This window comes from Trichosurus vulpecula, chromosome 9, assembly GCF_011100635.1.
Source record: "Trichosurus vulpecula isolate mTriVul1 chromosome 9, mTriVul1.pri, whole genome shotgun sequence".
NCBI classification, from domain to species: Eukaryota; Metazoa; Chordata; class Mammalia; order Diprotodontia; family Phalangeridae; genus Trichosurus; species Trichosurus vulpecula.
This window is the reverse complement of record NC_050581.1, coordinates 36,143,579-36,167,240: the sequence shown is the minus strand read 5'-3', so window position 1 is coordinate 36,167,240 and position 23,662 is coordinate 36,143,579. Positions and strand designations below refer to the sequence as shown.

The 23,662-nt window shown below is 38.4% G+C and overlaps 1 protein-coding gene across 1 annotated transcript in view; it reads left to right on the top strand.

Moving 5' to 3' along the window:
- Positions 1 to 23,662, top strand: part of FAM189A2 (family with sequence similarity 189 member A2) — a 76,642-nt gene that overhangs the window by 5,870 nt on the left and 47,110 nt on the right. Inside the window, exon 2 of the mRNA XM_036738239.1 lies at positions 7,868 to 7,924. Within this exon, the coding sequence (XP_036594134.1) occupies positions 7,868 to 7,924 (57 nt within the window). The remainder of the gene's footprint in view (positions 1 to 7,867; positions 7,925 to 23,662) is intronic.

The following is a 23,662-nucleotide window of genomic DNA, read 5'->3' as shown; positions in this document are numbered from 1 at the left end:
TCTTTATGCACATCAAATCATAGTCTATTATTTAAGAGACCACTTTTGTTTCATTCCTAGGGATGTTCTAGCGATCTGATTCTGCCCTTTGCTTTTAGAGTGATAGACGTAGCACAGAAATATTTAGCAAAACAAGTCTAAGGCTTGGACCTACATGATCTTCTTTTGTAGACCCTTATAATTACCAGAGATGTTGCTATATTACACAGGGCAAGACTGGAAATAACCAGTTACCTACTTCCCCTACCTAGGAGTGTGGTGATTCATACTGGACAAGTGGAAAAGAATGCTAGGTTAATTTATTTTACTGCTAATGCAATTTTGAGGTCGGGTCAGGGCAGGATGGTGGGAAATATTTTTGGAGGGAAAATTAGTGAATTCTTTTGATGTTTAAAAGGTTGATCTAGGGGACACACTACATGGTACTTCCCATCTCTACTTCAAGTATCACATAGGGTCATAGATCTAGAACCAGAAGGGACAAGAGAGGCCATCAAGTTTAACCTCTTGGTTTTATAGATGAGGAAATGGTGGCCCACATGGGGCTAAGTGACTTCCCCAAGGTCATATAGGTAGTAAGCATCCAAGGAGGAATTTGGACTCAGGTCTTCTGAGGAAAGAGCCAGTGTCCTTTCCACTGTACATATTTAACAAATGAGCTAGAAAGTTTTGGTTCAAAGCTGGTGGGTGCATTAAATAAAAGTTAGCTTTTGAATATAACGAGTTTATTTTAGGTTAGTTATTTCAAAGATAAAACTGTTCATCTTACGAGTATAGTGGATTGGTATATTTTCAAATTCCCTAAAAAAACCTTCAGCTTTCAAAAATGTATGTAAGTTGCAAGAAATGGGGTGGGGGAGACAGTGATAAAAATGCTTCACTAAATTTTATTTTGACTTGTGGTTCATTTAGTTTTTGAAAATAAGCTCTTGTTACCTACTCAGGACTAGTAGCAATTAGTATCAAACAAATAAAGTGTCTATTTAGAGAGTTTTTCCCCCCTTTATTCTCAGTGCAATTCCCTAATTTGGAGTAATTAAGTGGTTAAAAATGTGGGCTGCCACAGTCAACTTTCAGCTTCTGCATCTCTGGCTTATGGGTGATCTATACACAGTAACAGCTGCTGCTGTCCTCCTCCCCCCAACTTTCTTCTCCCCCTTCTGACTGAGCCCCAGCTGTTGCTGCCTGAGGGAGCTGATGCCCTTGAAAGCCTTGCCCCTCCCTTCTGGGAGCTACAGATTCCTGCCCCACACCCTCAGCTCTTTCCTCATTTAGTAGGCAATGCAAGAGGTTCCACACCCATACTTCTCTCTCCCCACCTTCAATTCACTCTCACGGGAGTTCTGCACCTTCTTCTCCAGTAGACATCTTTGAGGAGTTGTGAAGGTAGAAGAGGAAGTATCTATTCATGACAGGTGTGGGTGGACAAAGTGGCTCATGTGCTGGGATGGTGGCAGGAAAGATGAATTCTTCACATCTCTAGTAGGAATTTTCAATACATTTTCCAAATGAAACAATTTTTTAAAAAAAGATTACGTTCTGTTATACCATCAGTACTACGTAGTGTTATTGGTATTCAGTCGTGTCTGACTCTTTGCGACTCCATGGACTTATACAGTCCATGGGATTTTCTTGGCAGAGTTACTGGAATAGTTTGCCATTTCCTACTCCAGGGGATTAAGGTAAAAAAAAAGAGGTAAAGTGACTTGCCCAGGGTTACACAGCTAGTAAGTGTTTGAGGTCAGATTTGAACCCAGGTCTTCTTGACTCTAGTCCCAGGGTTCCATTCACGGAACCATATAGTTGCCATGTATTACATGTTACAGCAATATAATATTCTAGGCAGATTATTGTGGCCTAACCTGGACACCTAACCACAACTTAGAATATTTTTTGGGGGGAAATTCATTCCAAATGGCAAACCGGTAGTTGTAGCAATGTAATCCTTTAAATCAGGAGTTTTTAACCTTTTTTGTGGTGTGGACCCCTTTGGCAATCTGGGGACACTTATGGACCCCTTCTCAGAATGTTTATAAATGCATAAAATAAAGTACATTGAATTACAAAGGAAACCAATTATATTAATAGTTGTCAAACTATTCAATTCACTGACTTCAGGTTAAGAATCCCCGTTTTAAGACAGCCAATTAATAAATTAGAGTTTATATAATTAGTAAAGATGGAGCTCAGTGGCAAAGATGACAAAAAGCCAACAGATAGTCTCCAAATGCTTTATAATTGTTTTTGGAATACATTATATTGGGGCCGTTCTCCATATTTACCTTTTTTTAAAATCATTTGTTGAAAAGCAACATGGTACAATGCAAACAGGCCTGGGTTCCAAAGGGGAGAAGTAAGAAGGCTCCTACCCCCACCTCACATCTTTCCAGAGATGGAGGACTATGAGAACACTATATCATGTCATACTTTTTCAATAGTTTTACCGAACTGCTTCCCTCTCTCCTCCTCCCTTTTTTATTCTTTGTTATAAGGGATCGTTTTTAGAACAAAGATATAATGTAATTTAGACACTACATGTCACTAAATGGGAAATCTCTTCTAACTGCCTTGGGTTTTTGCACATTTTAAAACATATCCCTCGGGGAGGGGAGGCATTCATTGGGAAATGTGAATGAATGAAATTAGGATTGGAACTTTTATGTTTCTTTTTTGTTAAGTTGTTTATTTTTAGTTTTCAACATTCATTTCCATCAGTTTTTAATTTTCTCCCCCTCCTTCCCCTCCCCCTCCACAAGATGGCATGCAATCCAAAATAGGCTCTACATATACATTCTTATTAAACATATTATCACATTAGTCATGTTGTATAGAAGAATTAGAACTAATGGGAGGAACCATGAGAAAGAAAATATCATATGTTTCTTTTTTAATGTTGCCAGTTTCACATTCATCTCCTAATCCTTGTCCTGATTCCTAAGCTTTTTAGATGTTGAATTTTTACTTTTTAAAAGTAACTTGATATGAGGAATATTCTTTGAATGACTTAAAAAATTTGTAACTTTGAAATAAGCATATAATTTAGTTTTGCTATGCAGATATAAAAAAATAGCAATAAAATGGACTTTTAAAAGAAGGCATTGGTTCAGATCTTGGCTCAGGCATGGGCCTTAGATAAGTCATTCACCTTTTTTGTGCCTCAGTTTTCTTATCTGTAAAATAAGAATATTGATACCTGTATGACCCTTTTCATAGGTTTGCTGTGCAAAAAATGCTTTGTAGACCTAAGATATAAATACGGGCTGTTTTTATTTATTTTCATCTTCACAGAAGCATTTTTCTTTTTTCTCAGCACATATCAGCAACATATCAGAGACATATTACATACATATCAGAAACAGGACTTACAGAAACATACTAACTTAATAGTTAGCATTTAAATAGTGCTTTAAGGTTTGCAAAACATTTTATAATTATTATCACATTTGATTCTCACAAGAACCCCGGGAAATAGGTCCTATTATTAGCCCTATCTTACAGATAAAGAAACTGAGGCAGACAAAAGTTAAGAGACTTGCCCAGGATCACACAGCTTGCTAGTATCTGCAGTGGGATTTGAACTCAGGTCTTCCTGATTCCAGACCTAGTGCCCTGGCCACTGCTCCCCACCTAACTGACTGACTTGTATAGGAATATAATGCCAATCTGAATTTAAAATTTAGTGTGGGTAAACTGCAAAGTGGATAAATCATACCCAAATAAATAAGTGCTGACAATGTATTTTATACATGTTTTGGGAGAGAAAGGGAAACCCCTTTTTGAAATGTGTAAAACTCCAAGGCATTTACAGAAATTTTCTATTTAGTAACATGTCATCCTTAAATCGCAGTATGTTTTTGGTTGAACAGATGATGATGCAGGGAAATGTGTTCTTCCCAGGTTGTTTTTGGCCATTGATATTAAGATGGGTTTGTGCTCTCCTCCTTTCACAGAACAAATGTCTGGTAGTTTACTCTGTACTCAAAAGGGAATCCCCTTTGCAACATTTCCCCAAAAGTTGTCACCTCACCTTTGCCCCCAAAAGACAGAGAACACACTACCTTGGCAGCTCTAATTGTTAGGGAATTTTTCTTTATAGCAAGTCTAAATTTATCTTGTATGTATTGTGTTATATTTTATTATTTTAAGGGAGGGCTATTTGTTTATTTTAAAATACTTTTCATTGATACCTTTTGTCTTTATATCACTACCATTTTTGGAAAAGGAAAAAAATTGACACCCCCCCTCACTAAATTAACCCTACTTTATTACAACTAAAATCAATTAGGCAAAAATAGCCAACACAAGGACCATCTCTGACATTGTATACGACATTCTGTCCCTCATTAATAGCATATACACAATTGGGCATAGAAATCTCTCTTACTCTGTAGGAAAGTAGAAGGGAATAAGAGAAGGGGGGGCAGATTGGGGCAGGGGGTAGTCAGAAGCAAAATACTTTTAAGGAGGGACTGGGTGAAAGGAGAGAGAATAGAATAAACAGGGGTAAAACAGGATGGAGGGAAATACAGTGAAAACATTTTTGAAACAAGTTTCTCTGATAAAGTCCTCATTTCTCAAATATATAGAGAAATGTTTCCAATTTATAAAAATAAGAGCCATTCCCTACTAGTCCCTCATTTCTCTGTGGAGTGGAAGCTATTGGTTTTTTAGTTCCTTAAAGTTCTTCTCTTTAGTGAGTTCATGTATGTTGTTTTAGTCATTGTGTATATTATTCTTTTGATTTTGTTTATTTCACTCTTCAGGTGGAACAGTTCCCATACGACCCTTAAATATGACTGTATAGAGTCCAGGGGTGGGGAACCTTCTGCCTAGAGGCTACATGTGGCCCTGCAGGTCCTCAGGTGCAGCCCTTTGACTGAATCCAAACTTCACAGAACAAAACCCCTGGTATAGACCCTTAAATACTTGAAGACTGTGATTCTATCTCTCCTTCAGTCTTATCTTTTCCAGGCCAGATATTACGTGTTCTTTCTCTAATTCAAACATGGCACAGTCTTGAGTCTGCCCAACACCCTTGTTTCCCTTCTCTGGATGCACTGCTGTGTATCCTAAAGTGTGGTGTCCAGGATACACAAATACAATCTGACCGGGGAAGAGTTCGGTGGGATTATCATCTCCCTCATTCCCTAATCTATTATTATAGTTTAAATTTGAATTATTATTATTATTATTGTTATTTTTGGTTGCCATGTCACACTCTTGGCCCATTGAACTTGCCATGGAGTTCTAATACTCTCAGTTTTTTTTTACAAGCTGTTATCTGATCATATCTGCTTCATCCAGTATTTATGCAATTTTTTGGTCTAGTATAGAAGTTTATATTTACCCTTTTAAAATTATATCTTATCAGATTTTGCAATCATACTAGTCTGTCACAATCTTTTGAGACTCACTCTGAATTAGCTGGAACTCCCAGCTTTGTTTCATCTGCAGATTTGATAAATACATACCTTCATCTGAGTCATTGATAAAAATATTGAATAGCAGAAAGCCAAGGACAGATATTAGCATGCTCTGCAAGAGATCTCCTTCTAGGTTGACACCTATCCATCAGTGAGTACTCTTTGGGTTTTGTCATGCAATTGGTCCTTAATCTACCTAGCTCCCATTCCTCCATCTTGCTCACAAGGATGGATGAGAGACTTTGTCAAGTGTTTTGCTGAAATCTAAAGAGACTGTAGCTATGGAATACTTCTCATCTCCAAGTTTAGCAATTTCCAAGAAAGAAAATGAGTTTAGTCTGCGATGATCTGTTCTTGATGAAACTATGATGGGTCTTACCTCATTACTTTCTTTCCCAAACCATTCTTTTAATAACATGTTGCAGATTTTTGATGGGAATCAAAGCTAAGCTCCCCAGCTCTTTTTCCTTTTTGGAAGATCGAGACATTTGCTTGTTCCTGTCCTGTGGTACCTGACCAAGTATTATCAGCATTTTTTTTCAGAGATCAAAGACAGTGAGTCAGCAAACAAAGCTGCTGGAGCTCTTTTACTTCCCTAGGTTGTAGTTCATCCAGGCCTGGTTACTTGAACTCATTGAGGTGAACAAGATAGTTATCATTTATATCTTATCATTTTCTCATTTATTTTTGGTGCCAGCTCCCTGTTGTCTCTTTTTTTGTTCTGTCCTTCCTAGTATGAAGCTAATTCTCCCTGGTAGGGAAAACAGAAGCAAAATTAAACTTGAGCAGTTGTGCCTTTTCTCCATCATCCATTAGCACTGTCCCATTTAACTGGATTTAAGGCCCAATTCCTTCTTTAATCCTCCTTTAGCCCCCAAAATGACTGGGGGGAAATCCTTTTTTGTTGTCCTTAGCATTCATCACCAGCTCTGTTCATCCTGAACTTTGGCAATCCTGACCCTTTTCACAGGACCACATTAAACTTTTGTCTTTATCCTCTATTACCTTGTCCTTGTTTCTATATGTTGTTTAAAATTTTAAGCTAGTTAATGAGTTCCCAGAGTATGTATATAAGTCTCTTAAAACTTATTTGTCTTATAAAAACTCTTAAAACTCTCGAAAGACCCCCTCCCCCGCCTTTTTCTTTCTTTCTGGGGATCTTCAGCATTTTATTCTCCAGAATTCCTTGTCTCTCCAGGCCCATTTAATGCTGTGGCAAGATTTGCTCCAAAGGGCTGCAAGCTTTCTTGGGTGTTGAATATTTAACTTTTCTGGGAAAAAACCCCACAAGCAGTTTGTTATTAGTGAATGGTAATTATGAATTGCTGAACCTGTTGGATTTGGCAAGTAAAAAGCGTATGTGAATGAAAAAACCCACCACACGTGGCCCAAACTTCATTGTACAATGGTAATGGACTTGAACAGTGACTGGAATATAATCAAAGGGCAATAACTACTTCCATTGTGATTCACTGGCCAACTGCTTAGAATTATAATATCCACAGGGTGGATACTAGTTTGAGGTTTTAGGGAAGGAAAAAAAAACCCTCTGCTTTCTTTTCCTGAGTTTCAAGCTTGTGTTTTATTGAAATGATACCATGACTTTCTAACAAGATTCTTTTTAATTGAAATATTGACTTTTGTCCTCAAAAAGTACAGCATAAAATCATTTCTGTTTAGCCCCTCCCCAAGAGGCAGTGTGGAATATTTAATGGGAAAGAGTGATGGATCTGGGGTCAAAACACTTAGATCCAAAACCCATCACACACTACCTTTATAACTCCATTATAAAGTCACCTGCATAACTCGGTATAAGTCACCTCCTCAGTTGCCTTATCTGTAAAATGAGAGGATTGGAATAGAAGGCCTCTAAGTGCCTATCTGGGTCTAAATCTATGAGCCTATAATATGTTTGCTGAAGACCTCTACAGAGTGTTCCAGGCAAAAATGCGTATTTTCAAAAAATGAAATGAATGAAATTTTCAACCACATTTTATTTAATTGGAATGTTAACAAATAACATCTTCAATGTGATTTCCATCATTTGTGATGCAAAGGTTGATGCGCTTTGCAAGATTCACGTGAACTCGATGCAATAACTCCACATTGCCATCAATTTTCCTATGTGTTCAGACTTTAGGGACACCCTGTATAATAAAGACTTTTGAGAAGAATGAAATCATTTCTGTCTGTGTAGTCCTGCTTGGCTGAGAAGGAAAGACACTCAGTAGATGAGGCCATCACGAGTGGGGGTACTGGGGGTAGTATTTTGTGAAATAGCATACATTACAGGGCCAAGGTGGTGTCTTCCAGGGCTCAGAGTATTGTTTGTGACAAGCCACAGTGGTAACACTTTTTTATTAGAGAATTTTTCACAGTTTTCCAGTCTCTCTTAATACAGGTTTTGTTAAAAGGGAGACTCATACCTATGTTTACCTTTGCAGGTGATCCTCTCTGGAATCATAGGACTAACAACGTGGAAAAGACCAATGATACTTTTGGTATGTACTAATTTTACAAATCGTTAATGGGATTAAAATGTACTGTTAAAAAGAAGTCAGTTCTGATATAAAATGAAGATTAAAAAGAAGCTAAATTTCCTCTCCCTCTCAAAAATGAGTGGTGTGATTGTATAAATAAAATATTGCTAAAATATTGTAGTCTTCCTTCTTCGTAGAAATATGATGAGTTATGTCAAACGTTTCATTTTTTTGCTTTTTGTTTTGTTTTGTTTAAACAGTGAAACAGACTACAACACTTTCTAGCACTGAGGATTTACTTAGGTCTTCTTGCATAGCTGGTGCCATATATTTTTAGTCTTAATTCTGCCAGTGAATCCATTCTGCTTTTTAGGTATTCTTCCTCCCAGTTGTATGTCATACATAATTTATAGGTACTTTGATAGTGGATGGGTCTGTATTCTCATTGGTGTGAGTACTTTCTCTTCACTTCTTCATTCCATGTAGTTCTTGTCTATGCTCTTCTGTAAATCCTCTTTAGAGATTCTGCTTAGTACATTAGAGGCCTTCCTCTTATTCTTTTAACTAACATATGTTGAAGGTAATACTCATTAACTACCTCAAGCCCAATAATGCTACAAATCTCCCCTTTCCCCATGAAATCCATTGTCCTTTGAAGGAGTTTTGTTTAGCTACTCATCGTGGAAAAACAAAATGGATGAAAACTGCATATTGCTCAGATGATAACATGCAATTGGAGTTAGTCCATCAGTGTGTACAACTTGACCAGGTGTTGTTGCTGTTCAGTGATCTGGACCCAGAATCAAATAGGAGGAGGAGATGAAAATGAATCATATGTGGGAACTAATAACATGTCCTTCAGTAATCCTAAACTGTTCACTGATGCAAAAGTCATCCTTTGAACAATAATATTCTTTGGGTGACAGAATGTGGCTGCAAATTTTGGAATGCCATGATTTCAGAAGAGCCACAGTTGTAGATTGCCCCAAAGGTAATGGGGAAAAATTATGTGGCAGATATAATTTACACAGAAAAAAGTATCATAGAAGATATATCTGAGGCTAGTCATATGGATAGCTACTGGAAGAACTGTAACTTGGAATTCTAATGCCTGAGTCAAATTCAATTTTTCTGGATCTCAGGGAACCACCGAGTTGGCACTGGTGCCAGGTGTTAGACCAGATACCCATCCTGGGGAGAAAGTGTGTCTCTGAATATTAGTGTCTTCAAGTAAGCTTCATGTTCCTGCTACTGATACTGTTAAATGTTTGGAAATGTTTAAAGCACCCATGGATGGCTTTCCCAATGGGAGGGATGATTTATAGATAATGTTCAATTGTTTCAGTCATGTCTGACTCTTCATGACCCCATTTGGAGTTTTCTTGGCAAAGATACTGGAGGGGTTTACCATTTCCTTCTCCAGCTCATTTTATGAGGACTAAGGCAAACAGAATTTAAGTGACTTGCCCAGGACCACACACCTAGCAAGTGTCTAAGGCCAGATTGGAACTCAGGAAGATGAGTCTTCCTGATTCCAGAACCTGGGCTCTATCTACTGTACCACCTAGTTGCCCCCTGATTTACAGAAAGACATAGACAAAAAGCCCACAAGATAAGAAGTTGTTAAGGGGTTATAATCTGTGCCACTGGAGGAGGCAATCAGATTGATGGGATCATGGATCTAAATAGAATCTAAGTATACCAAAGACAGGTAGTACACCATTTTAAAGGGCAGAAGCATGTTGTACAATATTGATTCATGTAGTAAACATTTGATCCATTGCATTCAGCACAAAAGGCACTGGGCCAGGTGCTGTGTCAATGCAGAGGTAAATAAAATGTGGTGCCTGATCTCAAATCCTTATAATTTAGTAGGTAAAACAAGTTAGGTCCACAGGTCACTATAATGCATGTGTAATACATTAGAAATGTTCTTTCTGGTGTTAGAAGACAGCTAGGTGGTGAAGTGCGTGGAGCACTGGACCTGGAGTCAAGAAGACCTTGAGTTCAAATCTAGCCAAAGACACTTAGAGCTGTATAATCCTGGGCAAGTCATTTAACCTCTGTCCGTCTCAGTTTCCTAATATGTAAAAGTGGATAATAAAAGTACCTTCCTCTTAGGGTTGTTAAGAAAATAAAATGAGATGACATTTGTAAAACATTTTGCAAACCTGGAAGCACTCTGTCAATGGTATCTATCATTATCATTATCTTTATAAAACATGGTAAGTAATTTTGGCCATGTACTCCAAAGAAATTTAGCAAAAATTTGCTACATATAGTATTTTAAGTAAAAGATTCTCTGATCATTCGGAGGAGAAAATACATTGCTTATTTTATCTTATTTTTATTTGGGTCATTTGGCAGCTAGTAATAGACTTTATATGTGAGTTTGTCGTTTTAGGTTTCTCTTCCAACACTTGCTTCTGTTTTCCAGAACTTTGTATTCATCCCCCAGTTAATTCACCGTTGTCAGGTTGCTCTCCTCACACACACACCCATCCCCCTTCTAAAGGCTCTTTTTGGGGGCAGTTCTTGGTAGCACACCATTCTAAGCACTTGATCACCCTTCACTGAAGAACACATATTCCTGTTCCCTCTTTGATCAGTGTTTCGGTGATTACATCAGGCTTCTTACTGTGTGTGAACAAAGGAGGGTCAGTTTGACCTAGTTTCTTTAAACTCAAGTTTATTTGAAAACTTCAAGAACTGGAAATTCACAGTAAGCTATCCATTCCTCATACAGATTAAACCTTTCATGTTCTTATATATAAAACAGTAACATTAATATGTTTACAAGAATATATTTCATTCCATTTGGATTTGAGCTAGGTTTTAGAGAAAGGTATTTGATATAAGTGTGTATGTGTTTTTAGGGGGAACATTCTAGGGTATTTTTTTTTGTTGAGATCAAATATCTGCATTTTTTTCTTCAAAAGCTTTATGTATTATTTCTAGAGGCTATTCTTGTTTTACTCGACTAAAATATCTAACAAAGTAAGGGCTCTTAGAAATTAGAACTTTAGGGCTATCATCATCATCATCATCATCATCATCATCATCATCATCATCATCATCTTTAGCCTTTGGAAAACTGAGGCTGAGAGTGGTTAAGTGACTTGCCCAGGGTGATGCAACCAAGTAAATATCTAAGGTAGAATTTGAACTTAGGTCTTCCTGATACCACCTTTAATGCTCTGTCTACTCGCACCTAGCTGGAAGGTCATTTAGTAATTCTTGACTTTAACCCCTTCATTTTACAAATGAGGGAATTATGTCACCTTGAGATACACAATCCTATTGCTTCTTGGTTGGTTTTGAGGGGCTAGGATTTGGTAGGGATATTCACTCTGAAAGTGCACTTTCATGCTGCCTCTTTGAAGTTATATAGCACTTAGTAGGCACTTTTAAAATAAACTATTGCTGTAACTTTTTTTTTTCTGTCTCACTTTGGAGCAACTGAGTTGGGGGTAGGGTTAATCTCAAAATGAGTGGAAAAACCACAATCATTCCTTTTACTCTCAGAAATTCTGTTCAATAGCTCTTCTGGGTCATAGTTCAGGAATGTTATTTGTTCTAGTTTACCGGCCCTATTGAAATACTTAACATCTCGTGCCACTGAAGGGATCGGCTAAAGTAATTGAAGCACCAGTTCAGTTCAGCCAACATTTTTTTTCTTTTCTTTTTTTAAAATTTTTTTAATATTTATTTTTATTTTTAGTTTACAACAGACGGTTCTACATAATTTTGAGTTCCAGATTTTCTCCCCTCCCTCCCCCCTCCCTCCCCAAGACGGCATGGAGTCTTATATAACTACCACGAATAACTTCGCATTGAATTAATTTATACACTAGTCAAGTTGCAGAGAAGAATTATGACCAATGGAATGAGTCATGAGAAAGAAGAAACAGAACCAAAACAAAACAAAAAAAAAAAACAACCCAAAAACAAAAACAAAAGAGAAGAGAAAAAGGTGAGCATGAAGTGTGCCTCAATCTGCATTCAAACTTCATAGTTCTTTCTCTGGATGTAGATAGCATTCTCCATCGTGAGTCCCTTGGAGTTGTCCTTGCACCTTGTGTTACTGAAAGGAGCGAAGTCTGTCAGGGTTGGTCCTCACGGAATCCATACATCCATGGTTGTGTACAATGTTCTCCTGGCTCTGCTCCGCTCACTCAGCATTATGTTGTATAGGTTTTTCCAGGTTGTTATGAAGTTCGTATCATCCCCATTTCTTATGGCACAATAGTATTCCATTACCTTCATATACCACAGCTTGTTCAGCCATTCCCCAATTGATGGGCATCCCTTTGATTTCCAATTCTTGGCTACCACAAAAAGAGCCGCTATAAATATCCTTGTACATATGGGTCCTTTTCCCGCTTGTGTGATTTCTTTGGGATACAACCCTAGAAGTGGTATTGCTGGGTCAAAGGGTATGAACTTTCCTGTGGCCCTTTGGGCATAGTTCCAAATTACTCTCCAAAATGGCTGGATCATCTCACAACTCCACTAGCAATGCAACAATGTTCCAATTTTCCCACATCCTCTCCAGCATTTACCATTTTCCTGTTTTGTTATTTTAGCCAATCTGACAGGAGAGATGTGGTATCTAAGAGTTGTTTTGATTTGCATTTCTCTAATCAGTAGTGATTTAGAGCATTTTTTCATATGCCTATAGATAGCTGTAATTTCTTCCTCTGAAAACTGCCTGTTCATATCCTTTGACCAATTCTCAGTTGGGGAATGGCTTGTATTCCTATATATTTGGCTCAGTTCCCTGTATATTTTAGAAATGAGTCAGCCAACATTTTATCAAGCACCTGCTACAAGTAAGGCACTGGTGATGGTCTAGTTCAGGGGTGGGGAACCTGCAGCCTCAAGGCCACATATGGCCCTTAGGTCCTCAAGTGCGGCCCTTTGACTGAATCCAAACTTCACAGAACAAATCCCCTTAATAAAAGGATTAGTTCTGTAAAACTTGGACTCAGTCAAAAGGCTATACCCACGGACCTAGAAGGCCACATGTAGCCTCCAGGCCACAGGTTCCCCACCCCTAGAGCTATTATAATCCAGAAGGGGCAATGAATGAAAAACATCCTTTTGGTGGTGGAAGAAAAATCTCAGAAATGAACGAGTTCATTTACATCTAGTCCCAGAAATATGCCTGAACATCACAGAATGAGCACCTTAGAGCTAGAATGGCCACTGAGTCCAACTTCTTCATTTTAAAGATGAGGTAAATAGATGGTGAAGTTGATAGAAGTTTAGCCCTGGAGCCCTGAGTTCGAATTTGACCTCAGACACTTATTTTCTTTGTGACCCTGGGCAAGTTACTTAACCTTGTGTGCCTCAGGTCCTCATCTATGAAATGAGCTGGAGAAGGAAATGGCAAACCACTCCTTTATCTTTGCCAAGAAAGCCCCAAAAGGGACCACAAAGAGTCAGATACAACTAAAACAACTCAACAACAATGAAACAGAAAGTCTAAGTGACTTGCCTGAGGTCACCAGCTAGTTAGTGACTGAGGAACATTTGAACTTAGGTCTTCCTGACTCCATGAGCAGCATTTCTACCTCCTGTACCAACGAGCTGCCATTAGAAGATTTAGAAAAGATCATAGCATATTGAAATCAAGATGCAGATGACTATACATCACAAATCCTGTCCAAGGAAATCTCATTTACTCTATCCTCTGTCATTATTCTTTATCCTCTATGTTATATGCTTGGCATATTAGTAGAAAACATGGGGTTTTAAGCAACACTTTTGTTCTCACTATCAGTGTCTGAAATCTGGGCCAGAGGCTCCCTAAATCTTCCTTTACTGGGATTTCTTCTTGCAGAACAGAAGTTTCATAGCTCTCTTCTTCATCCCGTACATCCATTCAGTTGCCAAGTTGTGTCTATTCTACCTTCATAATCGTTATCTGTCTTCCTATCTAACTTGTCTGTCTTCCCCTCATCCCTCCCACAAGGACCACTCTTCCAGGCCTTAGCTCTTCTCATCTTGCTGTTGTTATTCAGTCATTTTAGTTGTGTTTGGCTCTTCACGACCAATCCTATTTGGGGTTTTCTTGGTAAAGATACTGTAGTGGTTTGCCATTTCCTTCTCCAGCTCATTTTACTAATGAGGAAACTGAGGCAAACAGGGTTAAGTGACTTGCCCAAGGTCACACAGCTAGTAAGTGTCTGAGGCCAGATTGGAACTCAGGAAGATGAGTCTTCCTGATTCTAGAACCTGGGCTCTATCCACTGCACCACCTAGCTGCCCCTGATTTATAGAAAGACATAGATAAAAATTACACAAGATAAGAAGTTATGAAGGGGTTACAACCTGTGCCACTGGAGGAGGCAATCAGATTGATGGGATCAAGGATCTAAATAGAATCTAAGTATATCAAAGGAGTACTCTGTCAGCTGCAAAACTTAGCTGCCTTCTTCTCATCTAGACTGCTTTTCTAGAGCAGCTAGATCTCTTGGCAGATAGAGTGCTGGGCCTAGAGTCAGGAAGACCTGAGTTCAAATATGGCCTGAGACACTTACTAGCTGTGTGACCCTGGGCAAGTCACTTCACCCTATCTGCCTCAGTTTCCTCATCTATAAAAAACTGCGGAAGGAAATGGTAAACCACTCTGATATCTTTGCCAAGGAAACCCTAAATGGGCCAGACGTGACTGAAGTGACTGAACAACAATAACCTCATAACTGGTCTTCCTGTCTCTAGTCCATCTCCTTTCCAATCTAGCCTTTAAATTGTGGCCCAAATCATGGTCTGCCGTGATGGTGTTACTCTGCTCACTTCCTTGCCTCCCACTGATTCAGACATTTGACACATGCTACAATATGATTCCACTTTATCTTTGTACTAGTGTTTCATACTACTCCTCTTCTCTTACTCCATATTCCAGCCGAACTGGGCTATACACATAATGCCCTATTCTCATTTTCCAATTTCTTAGAGCATGACCGAGTGCCTTGTGTATAGCTGGTTCATAATGATTTGGATGTGTTGAATGTATGCCTACATGTTTTTTTAACTTTTAAGGAGGGAGTACATTACAGATTTCAAGGATCTCCTACAGGGGGACCTATAAAGGCATGGAGGGAGAAAATGGAATATCCTATACAGGGGGACAGGTGACAGGTCAATTTGATTGCAATGGGCAGTATTTATGGAAAAGTATGTAACACAAGGTGTAGGCGTATTGCCAGGTTACTTTTACATATGGTAATTAGTGTGACAGGAACACTTGATCAGACTTACCTTTCTCAATGTGTGCAATCAGGCTTTATGAACCAAAGAGTAATAGGAAATAAGATTGGAAATTTGATGGGAGGCAGATCATTGAGGACCTTAAATGCTACACTGAAGAGTTCGTATCTTATCCAAGAAGCAATAAAGAGACATTGAAAATTTTTGAATAGCACTGGCACGGTCTGATCTGGGCTTCAAGAAGACCTATTTGGCAGTTGTGTGTATTGGAGAGGGGAGCGATTAGAAGTAGGGGCACCATTACTAGAGTACAATGTCTGGTTTCAAGTTCTGCAAGTCAAATGAGAAATGCAGAACTGTGAGATTATCTAGTGAAGAGCCATTTTGATTGAGTGACCTCTTCATTTTAGCAAAGACATGAAAAGAATTGGGATTATTTATCTTTGGGAAGAAATGCTAAAGGGACATCTAATTGTAGTTGTTAAATGTGTCTAGAGCTGGTATGTTTGCAATTTTAAGTAGCTACTCTCTGTAAGGTGCTTAATATTAGTTTAAGGGATTTAGGTGAGACGTAATTGTGGGTTGTTTTTCATACAAATGACACTCCTGGTACACCAGAACTGTACATACTTGGAGTTGTTTTCCCAGCTCTAGTGAGGGATTGTACTGACCTATTGGTGACCTCATTTTCAAATGTGAAGGAGAAATTTTTATTATTTTCAGCTGAAGATGGAGGATTATCTTGTCTGGGTTTTGTGAATAAGATAGACCTTTATCTGGACTGATTTAGCTGCCGTCCTAACGAAGAGCAATAAAAGGGACGGACGGTCTGGGGGAATCCCTTTTAGCCTGGTGATGTGATGAGTTAAAAATAAAGCAAAGACTCAGGTCAGTTTGCAGTTTGAAATTCCAAACTTGTGATTGGGGTAACCAACCCAGATATCTTTGTAAAATTTGGGGCTGCATATGTTTATATTGAATTTTTCATTCTCAAATGATGTGGTGTAATGCAAGGAGCACCAGAGACCTGGCTTCTTATCCTGGCTTTCCTGGTTCCCTAGCTGGTTGACCTTGAGAAAGTCATTTCAACAATACAACAGATATTTATTTAAGTTCCTGCCACATACATGGCACTGTGTTAGGTACTGGTGATATGAAGCTAGAACTTTAAGCTCCTTGAGAACAGGGTTTGTCTTTTGCCTCTCTTTGTATCCCCAGTGCTTAGCATAGTACACAGCATATAGTATGCACTTAATAAATGTTTAGTGAATGAATGAACTGAAATTGCCCCTGTCCTCAAGGAATTTACATTAATGCTCACTTAATTTCAACAAACTTTTATTAAATGACCATTTTGTGTAAGGTAGAGTGCCTTACACTTAGTTAAGGAACTGGCCTTGAAGCCAGAAATACCTGAATTCCAGTCCTGATGCTGGACTCACTTAACCTCTCAGTGCTCTAAGCAACAACCTGAGACTGTCACTTGAAGGAAAGGTAATGACATGCATTGATAAATAGATTTTTTTTTTCTCATTTGGGAGTTCCCCATTCCAATAAAGTAACAGGTCTAGCCCCTATCCTAAGTGCAAGGTACTATGATAGGCACTGGGGATTTAAAGATGACATGGTAACACCCCTCAAAGAGCAGAAATTAATCATAAAACAAATGAGAATGAGTGCAGAAATAAGTTTAAAAGAAAGGGCTGTGAGATCCTAGGAGGAGGGAGAACACTAAAGTTCCCTGAGTCTGAGTTTTCTCGCTTGTAAAGTGGAAATGAATGATTCTCACACAGTTGTTGTAAAAACACCTTGACTAATGTAAATAGCTTATGGGTAGTATTAATAATGCAACATTCATCAAACTGTTACTGTTAAGAATTATCTCCTCCCTTGATGTGCCAGTCAATAGCAGAATACATCTTTAAGAAGTCATATATGCATGCCTTGATTTAGATCCTAGGCTATCTATAATTTGATGCTGTTTCTTGTAACCTATCTGAGCTTTGGTTTCTTCATCTGCAATATGGACATTATGATCTTTGCACTACTGACCTCTCAGGGCTGCTGGGAAGATAGCACTTTGAAAACTTTAAACTCTATGTAAATACTGGTTGCTAATCATCATATGAATGGCAGTTATTGTTATTTTAATGTACTTATCCAAATTTGTTTTGTTTTGGGTCCAGGCCTGTGATTTTATTGGTGGAGGGAACTCTGGGGTGAGGAGACTCACTCTATCAATTCAGATTGATGATTGTAATGCAATTTACAGTCTGTTAGTCAACCAACAAGTATTAAATGGCTAGTATGTGCCTGGCACTATACTAGGCACTGGGGATACAAGTACAAAAAATGAAAATCCCTATTCTCAATAAGCTTCTGTTCTAAAGGGGCAGATATACGTATATATGATATGTGCAACATAAATATAAAATTATCAAATACAGATATATAAGGTCATTACATTCAAGTTAATTTAGGAGAGAGGGCACTAGCAATTGGGGGGATTGGGAAAGGCTTCATACAGAAGATACATTGAGTTATTGTATCTTGCAGAAAGAAGGGGGTACTATGAGGCAGAAGTAAGGAGGCACTACATTCCAGACTTGGGGGACAGCCTGTACAAAGTGACAGAATGGGAGATAGGGTATCAGAGAGAAAGCCAATATGGAGGGATTACAAAGTACAGGAAGGGGGGTAATGTCCAATGGGGCTAGAAAGGTAGGTTGGGGTAAGATAGTATAGGGCTTTAAAAACTCCACAGAGGAGTTTATATTTTATCCTAAAGACAGTAGGAAGCCATTGGAGTTGGTAGAATAGGATGAAATCTGCACTTGAGAAAAAGGAGTGTGGTAGCACTGTGTAGGGTGGACTGAAATGAAGAGACTCCTGAGGCATGGAGACAAATTAGAAGGCTGTTAAAATGATCCAAGTGAAGAACTGTGAGGGCCTGAATTAAGATGGCAGCTATGTGAGTAGGGAGAAGGGGCCCAGGTGCTAGAGATGTTGTTAAAGTAGAATTGGAAGCAGACTGGATATGCTGGGAACAGGAAGGATGAAGAGTCCAGGAGAATGCTGAGGTTATGGATCTGAGACATTGGAAGGACAGTGGTGCCTTTGTCAAAAATAGGAAAGTTTGGAAGGGGTGGGGTGGTATTAGGAGAAAAGTTAAGTTCAGTTTTAGAGGTGTTGAGCTTAAGATATCTCTAAGACATCCTATTTGTAGTGTCCTATAGGTGATCAATGATGCAAGACTGAAAGATCTCAGGGGAGAGACTAAGGGATGAGTATAGAGCTCTAGGAGTCATCCCATGAGATGATAGTTAAACCCAAGGGAGCCCATGAAGTTACTGAGAGAGACAATCTAAAGGAAGAAGATGAGAGGACCTTGGACGGAACCTTGGGGAAGACTCACAATCAGGGGTCATGATATGGATGATCAGGCACCAAAGGATCCTGACAGGGAGTGGTCATACAAAGACAACTGAGAGATTAGTGTCATGAAAACCCAGAAAAAAGAGTATATCCAAGAGAATTATCTTGGGGCTTTGAGAGGTTAAGTAATTTGCCCAGAGTCACACATGTGGTTATCAGAAGTGGGATTTGAATCCAGGAATTCTCTTCCTGCCTCTGTGGCTGGCTCTCTATTCATTATACCCTGTTGTCTCTCATTTTTTAAAAATACAAGATAAGTAAGGACAGGATTTTTCACTTTATAGGATTCACGGTATCATCTTTCTGGTAGTTCAGCTATTTAACTATACTTCAAGTGCTCTTCAGTTTCAGTCACTGGTCATCTACTGCCAAGGGCTTTGTTCCTTGTGGAGGGATGGGGAGGGGAATGGAGAAAGTGTTAAGGAACCCATCTTAGGGGTACCCCTTAGGGGTTGCCCAGACAGACAACATCCATCAAAGTACCACACATATCAGGAGTGTTCATTAAGTATTGGAAGTATTCATTAAGTAACTTGTGTTGATGAGGAAACTCTCATATTCACAACTAGTTTTGTTACATTGAGGTAGTTTAGATCCCCCAAAGAGGTCAAAAGACACACCTTTCTATCAAATGCTGTTGTTCTTAATTTGAAGACCATAAACTTATTTTTAAAACACTTTTGATATCTCTATTTCAATATAATAGGTTCCCTTTCTGATTCTATGTATTTTAACTTATGTATTTAAAATTATCATTATAACAAGGCGCCCATAGGTTTCCCTAACTTACCGAAGGGATCTATGATACAAAAAAAGGTAGCATCCTTGTGTTATGGGCATTTTCTACATCACCCATGTAGTAGATGAAAAACCATCAACAATAAAAATTTAAAATGCCCTGTATTATTAATTTTTATTATTTTGACACAGGTATCAAACTCAGAGTGGGGGTGTGTACAATAGGTTGTACATAAGGATCCCTGCAGGCTGCATGTTGACTTAGAAAACCACATATTAATATTATCTATGTCCTATTTCTATTTATTTTGTTAAATATTTACCAATTGTATTTTATTCTGGTTAGGCAGCATTCAGTTACAGATGAGGCCCAGGTGTTTGGTATCTCTAGTTTACCGGATGGCTTGAAATGAAAGAATATCCTAGTAGTAATACGCTTTGTTAAATACAATGGATCTAGTACCACTAGCCACTGATGATGACTATGTTTTTAAAAAAGTACACATACACTTATGACACTAGTAAATCAAAAACCTGTGTGTTTGCATTTATTTGGCAACTCTCCCCTCAAGGTAGATCTGAACACATCTGTAACTTACATTCTTGGATGATTTCTACCGACATTAGTGGTCAAGGAATTAACTATGGTCACAAAGCTAGTGGCCACCATTAGAGGTGGAATTTGAACCCAGGTTTTCTTGATTTCAAATCAATGTTTGTTACATATACAACTATGGCGTAAGGATAGAGACTTCATTTGTGATTTCATTGGTATGGGGAACTTCAGGTGAGAAAACTCCCTCCACCAAGGAAGGTCAGTACCTTTTCTGCAACTGATAGTTTGAGGGAGTTTTTAAAGCTCTGAGAAGTTGTGCCTGGGGCCACATAGTCAATGTAGTATGTATCAGCGGTAGGACTTGAAGACAGGTCTTCTTGGTCTCAAGTGGCTCTTCTATTCACATACACACATGCATACATACATGTATGTTGCAGGACATATATACAGATATACATACATCTGAATTTAAAATCATTAGAATTAGAATAAATGCTAGTGTTATTGATAATTTGCCATCGATGCCCATGTACATATTTACTTTTCCATTTAAAGCTAATAAAAATGCAGTTTGAATAAAAAGTAATGCAGTTTTAAGAACTAAAGCAAGGATAACAAAGTATTGCTGTTAAGAGGTCATTTAGGCAACTTGCTTTAATGAACAGATAAGAATGACTTGCAATTGGTTTGTAAATTGCATTTAAATAGGCATTTCTAAAACTCTTTAAAAGAAAGTGCTTTTCATTATTCACTTGGGATCTTGTTTGTAAATTCAATTTGCACTTATTATATTTGAAGAAAGAAGTGGCTAGACAAAGGTAAATTCCTTCCCACCTTTTCTCCAAATGGTCACAAATTAAAAATTAGAGATTCACTGCATAAATTTACTTCATTTCTAAACCAATGTGGTTTATGAAAAATCTGTATTTATACCAAAGATTCATTAGGACCTGATTCTTCATTTTATAAAAGGAGTCATTGTGTTTGTATGCTTTGATACACTATAATGCAATTAAATACAAAAAAATTCACAATATGATTTTTTACTTTTTTAACGGCAAAAAGTAGAACTTTATTTTTTGCACATGAAACTGCAAATCTATTATGTACAACTTGCTATTGGTTTCAAATATATAATAAAGTTATTATGTAAATTTCTTTTTTTCTCTCCCCATACCCCAACCTAGAGATGGCTACAAAACATATATAGGTATATATAAGTAAAATTATTCTATACATACTCTGTTTATCAGTTCTTTCTTTGGATGCATATAGCATTTTTCTTCATATGCCTTTTATAGCAATTTGGGTATTTATCATAGACAAAATGACTTATTCACTCAATCATTCTTAAAACAATATTGTTGTTACTGTATATGTTCTCTTGGTTCTATTCATTTCACTCTTTATTATTTTGTGCAAGTCTTTCCATGTTCTTCTAAAATCATTGAACCCATCATTTCTTAAAACACAGTAGTATTCCATCACAATCATATGCCACAACTTGTTCAGCCATTCCCCAATTGATGGGCATTCCTGCAATTTCTAGTTCTTTGCCACCATAAAGAGAGCTGCTATAAACGTTTTTAGAACATATAGGTTATTTTCCTTTTTCCCTGATCATCTTTGGAAATAGACCTAATAAAAATATGATTTTTAAAAATAGACGATGCCCCTACTTTTTATTCTATTTAATTTATCTATTATTATTAAAATCATTTATTTATTTATTTTAATAGATTATTATTTAAATAATCTATTAATTTACAAAAGTCAGATTAACATAATTTTCCAAGTACCTATCTATCATGTAAACTGAGAGCCCACCTTTATTTAAAACACAAGCCAAAGAAAAAACTATTTGTGTAGTATCCTTTTCTAGATTTCTCAAGATACTCAAGATATCCAAATATCTCATGACATCATTCAAAGGAGTGTGGGCTATATGCTGATACCCAATTTCATTCATGGGGAAAACTTAGTCACTAACTGAAGTAAACAACTTAGCCAGTCAATCAACAAGTAGGGATCAGCACAGTGTCTAGCTCATAGTAGACAATCTGTAAATGCTTGCTTCCTTTCTTGCTTCCTCCCTCCTATCTTCTTTCCCTCTCTCCCTTGTTTCCTCCCTCCCCTCCTTGCCTCCTTTACCAAGTATTCGTGTATGATAGCATAGGCCACATTCTGTTCCCATATCTCCCACCTCTACACTAAGGAGGGACTTGTATTTTATCATTGCATTAGCTGGGACCAGGTTTGCTCAATGTACCTATTCAGTGTTTGGCTGGATTTTATGTATTTATTTATTTTGGACTAGACTCCTGATGAGGAAACTTCCTCTGCTGATGCAGATCAGCACCTGCTCTGCAGTTTTTACTGAGGCAGTCGCTTGGGTCATTGAGAGGTTGAGTGAATTGTGCAGACACACACAGCCAGATTATATCACTGGTAGGATTTGAACCCAAGTCTTCCCAAATTCGAAAGTTCTTGATTAACTAGGCCATTATGCCACTCATGTCTGTCCTTTAAACACCAGAGCTTTTAAAACCTATAACTTCTGACTCATTCTTTCCTCTATTTGGACAGTTTGTTTCCTTAACTCATAAGCATTTTATAAATGTTTTTTAAAAGTACAACTTGTGAGAAGACAAATTTCCAGTTAACTAAAAAGATTAAAAGAAGTAGGTTTCCTACATATAGCATTATGGTAAAAGCCATGAGAAATAGCCATTGAAGAAATAGCTTTAGACAGAAAATAAGTGGATGGTTTTGAAGCCAGACTGTCTTGCATAAATTTGATGAGGAATGTCTTGCTAGTTACCTGGGTTTGTCATTTATCATATTTGTTATGGCTTAGACCATAATCTTGAGAGATGACCTCTAAAATTGGTCCTATTGGTGATTGGTATTGAATCTAACTAGGTAATTGGTATTGCATCTAACTAGGTAACTGCATCTAAACAGGCAATTCTATGGCTTACCCAGATTGTCCACCTTGTGTAAACTTGGTAAATCTCAGTTTCAAGTTTAGAAGTCATTTCAAGAAGTTTCTTTAGAAAGTGTTTTTTTTTTGGGGGACGGAGCCAAGATGGCAGCTGGAAAGCAGGAAACAGCGTGAGCTCCCTGCTGAGTCTCTCCAAAAACCTATAAAAAATGTCTCTGAACCAGTTCTAGAACTGCAGAACCCACAAAACAGCAGAGGGAAGCAGGGCTCCAGCCCAGGACAGCCTGGATGGTCTCTGGGTGAGGTCTATCCCACATGGAGCTGGGAGCTGGGAGCTGGGAGCGGAGCGGAGCACAGCCCAGTGTGAGCAGCACAGACCAACCAGACCAGGAGCCAGGCGGAATGTGCCCTACCACCCTGAATCAGTGAGCTGCGACAGTTACCAGACTTCTCAACCCACAAACGCCAAAGACAGCGGAGAAGGTTAGTGGGAAAAGCTGCGGGAGTGGAAGGAGTTCGCAGTTCGGCTTCCAGCCCTGGGGGCAGCGGAGGTGGGGCAGCTACAGCTGTTGTTGCTTCTGGCCCCAGGCCCACCTGGTGGGAGGAATTAAGTGGCATCAGAGCAGGAGTGCACAGCCTGCTGAAGATTTAAGTCCAGGTTGGGGGTTCTTGGGGAAGGAGTAGTGCTGGTGTGACAGATCTGGCACCTCCCCCCCCAAACGTGGAACGTAGAACTCTTTAGTCTACAAGCAGTCATACACCACCGAAAAACTCAAGGGTCAAGTTGGTTGGGAATATGGCCAGGCAGTGAAAAAGCACTCAGATTCAGTCTCAGACTTTGCATTCTTTCTTTGGTGACAAAGAAGACCAA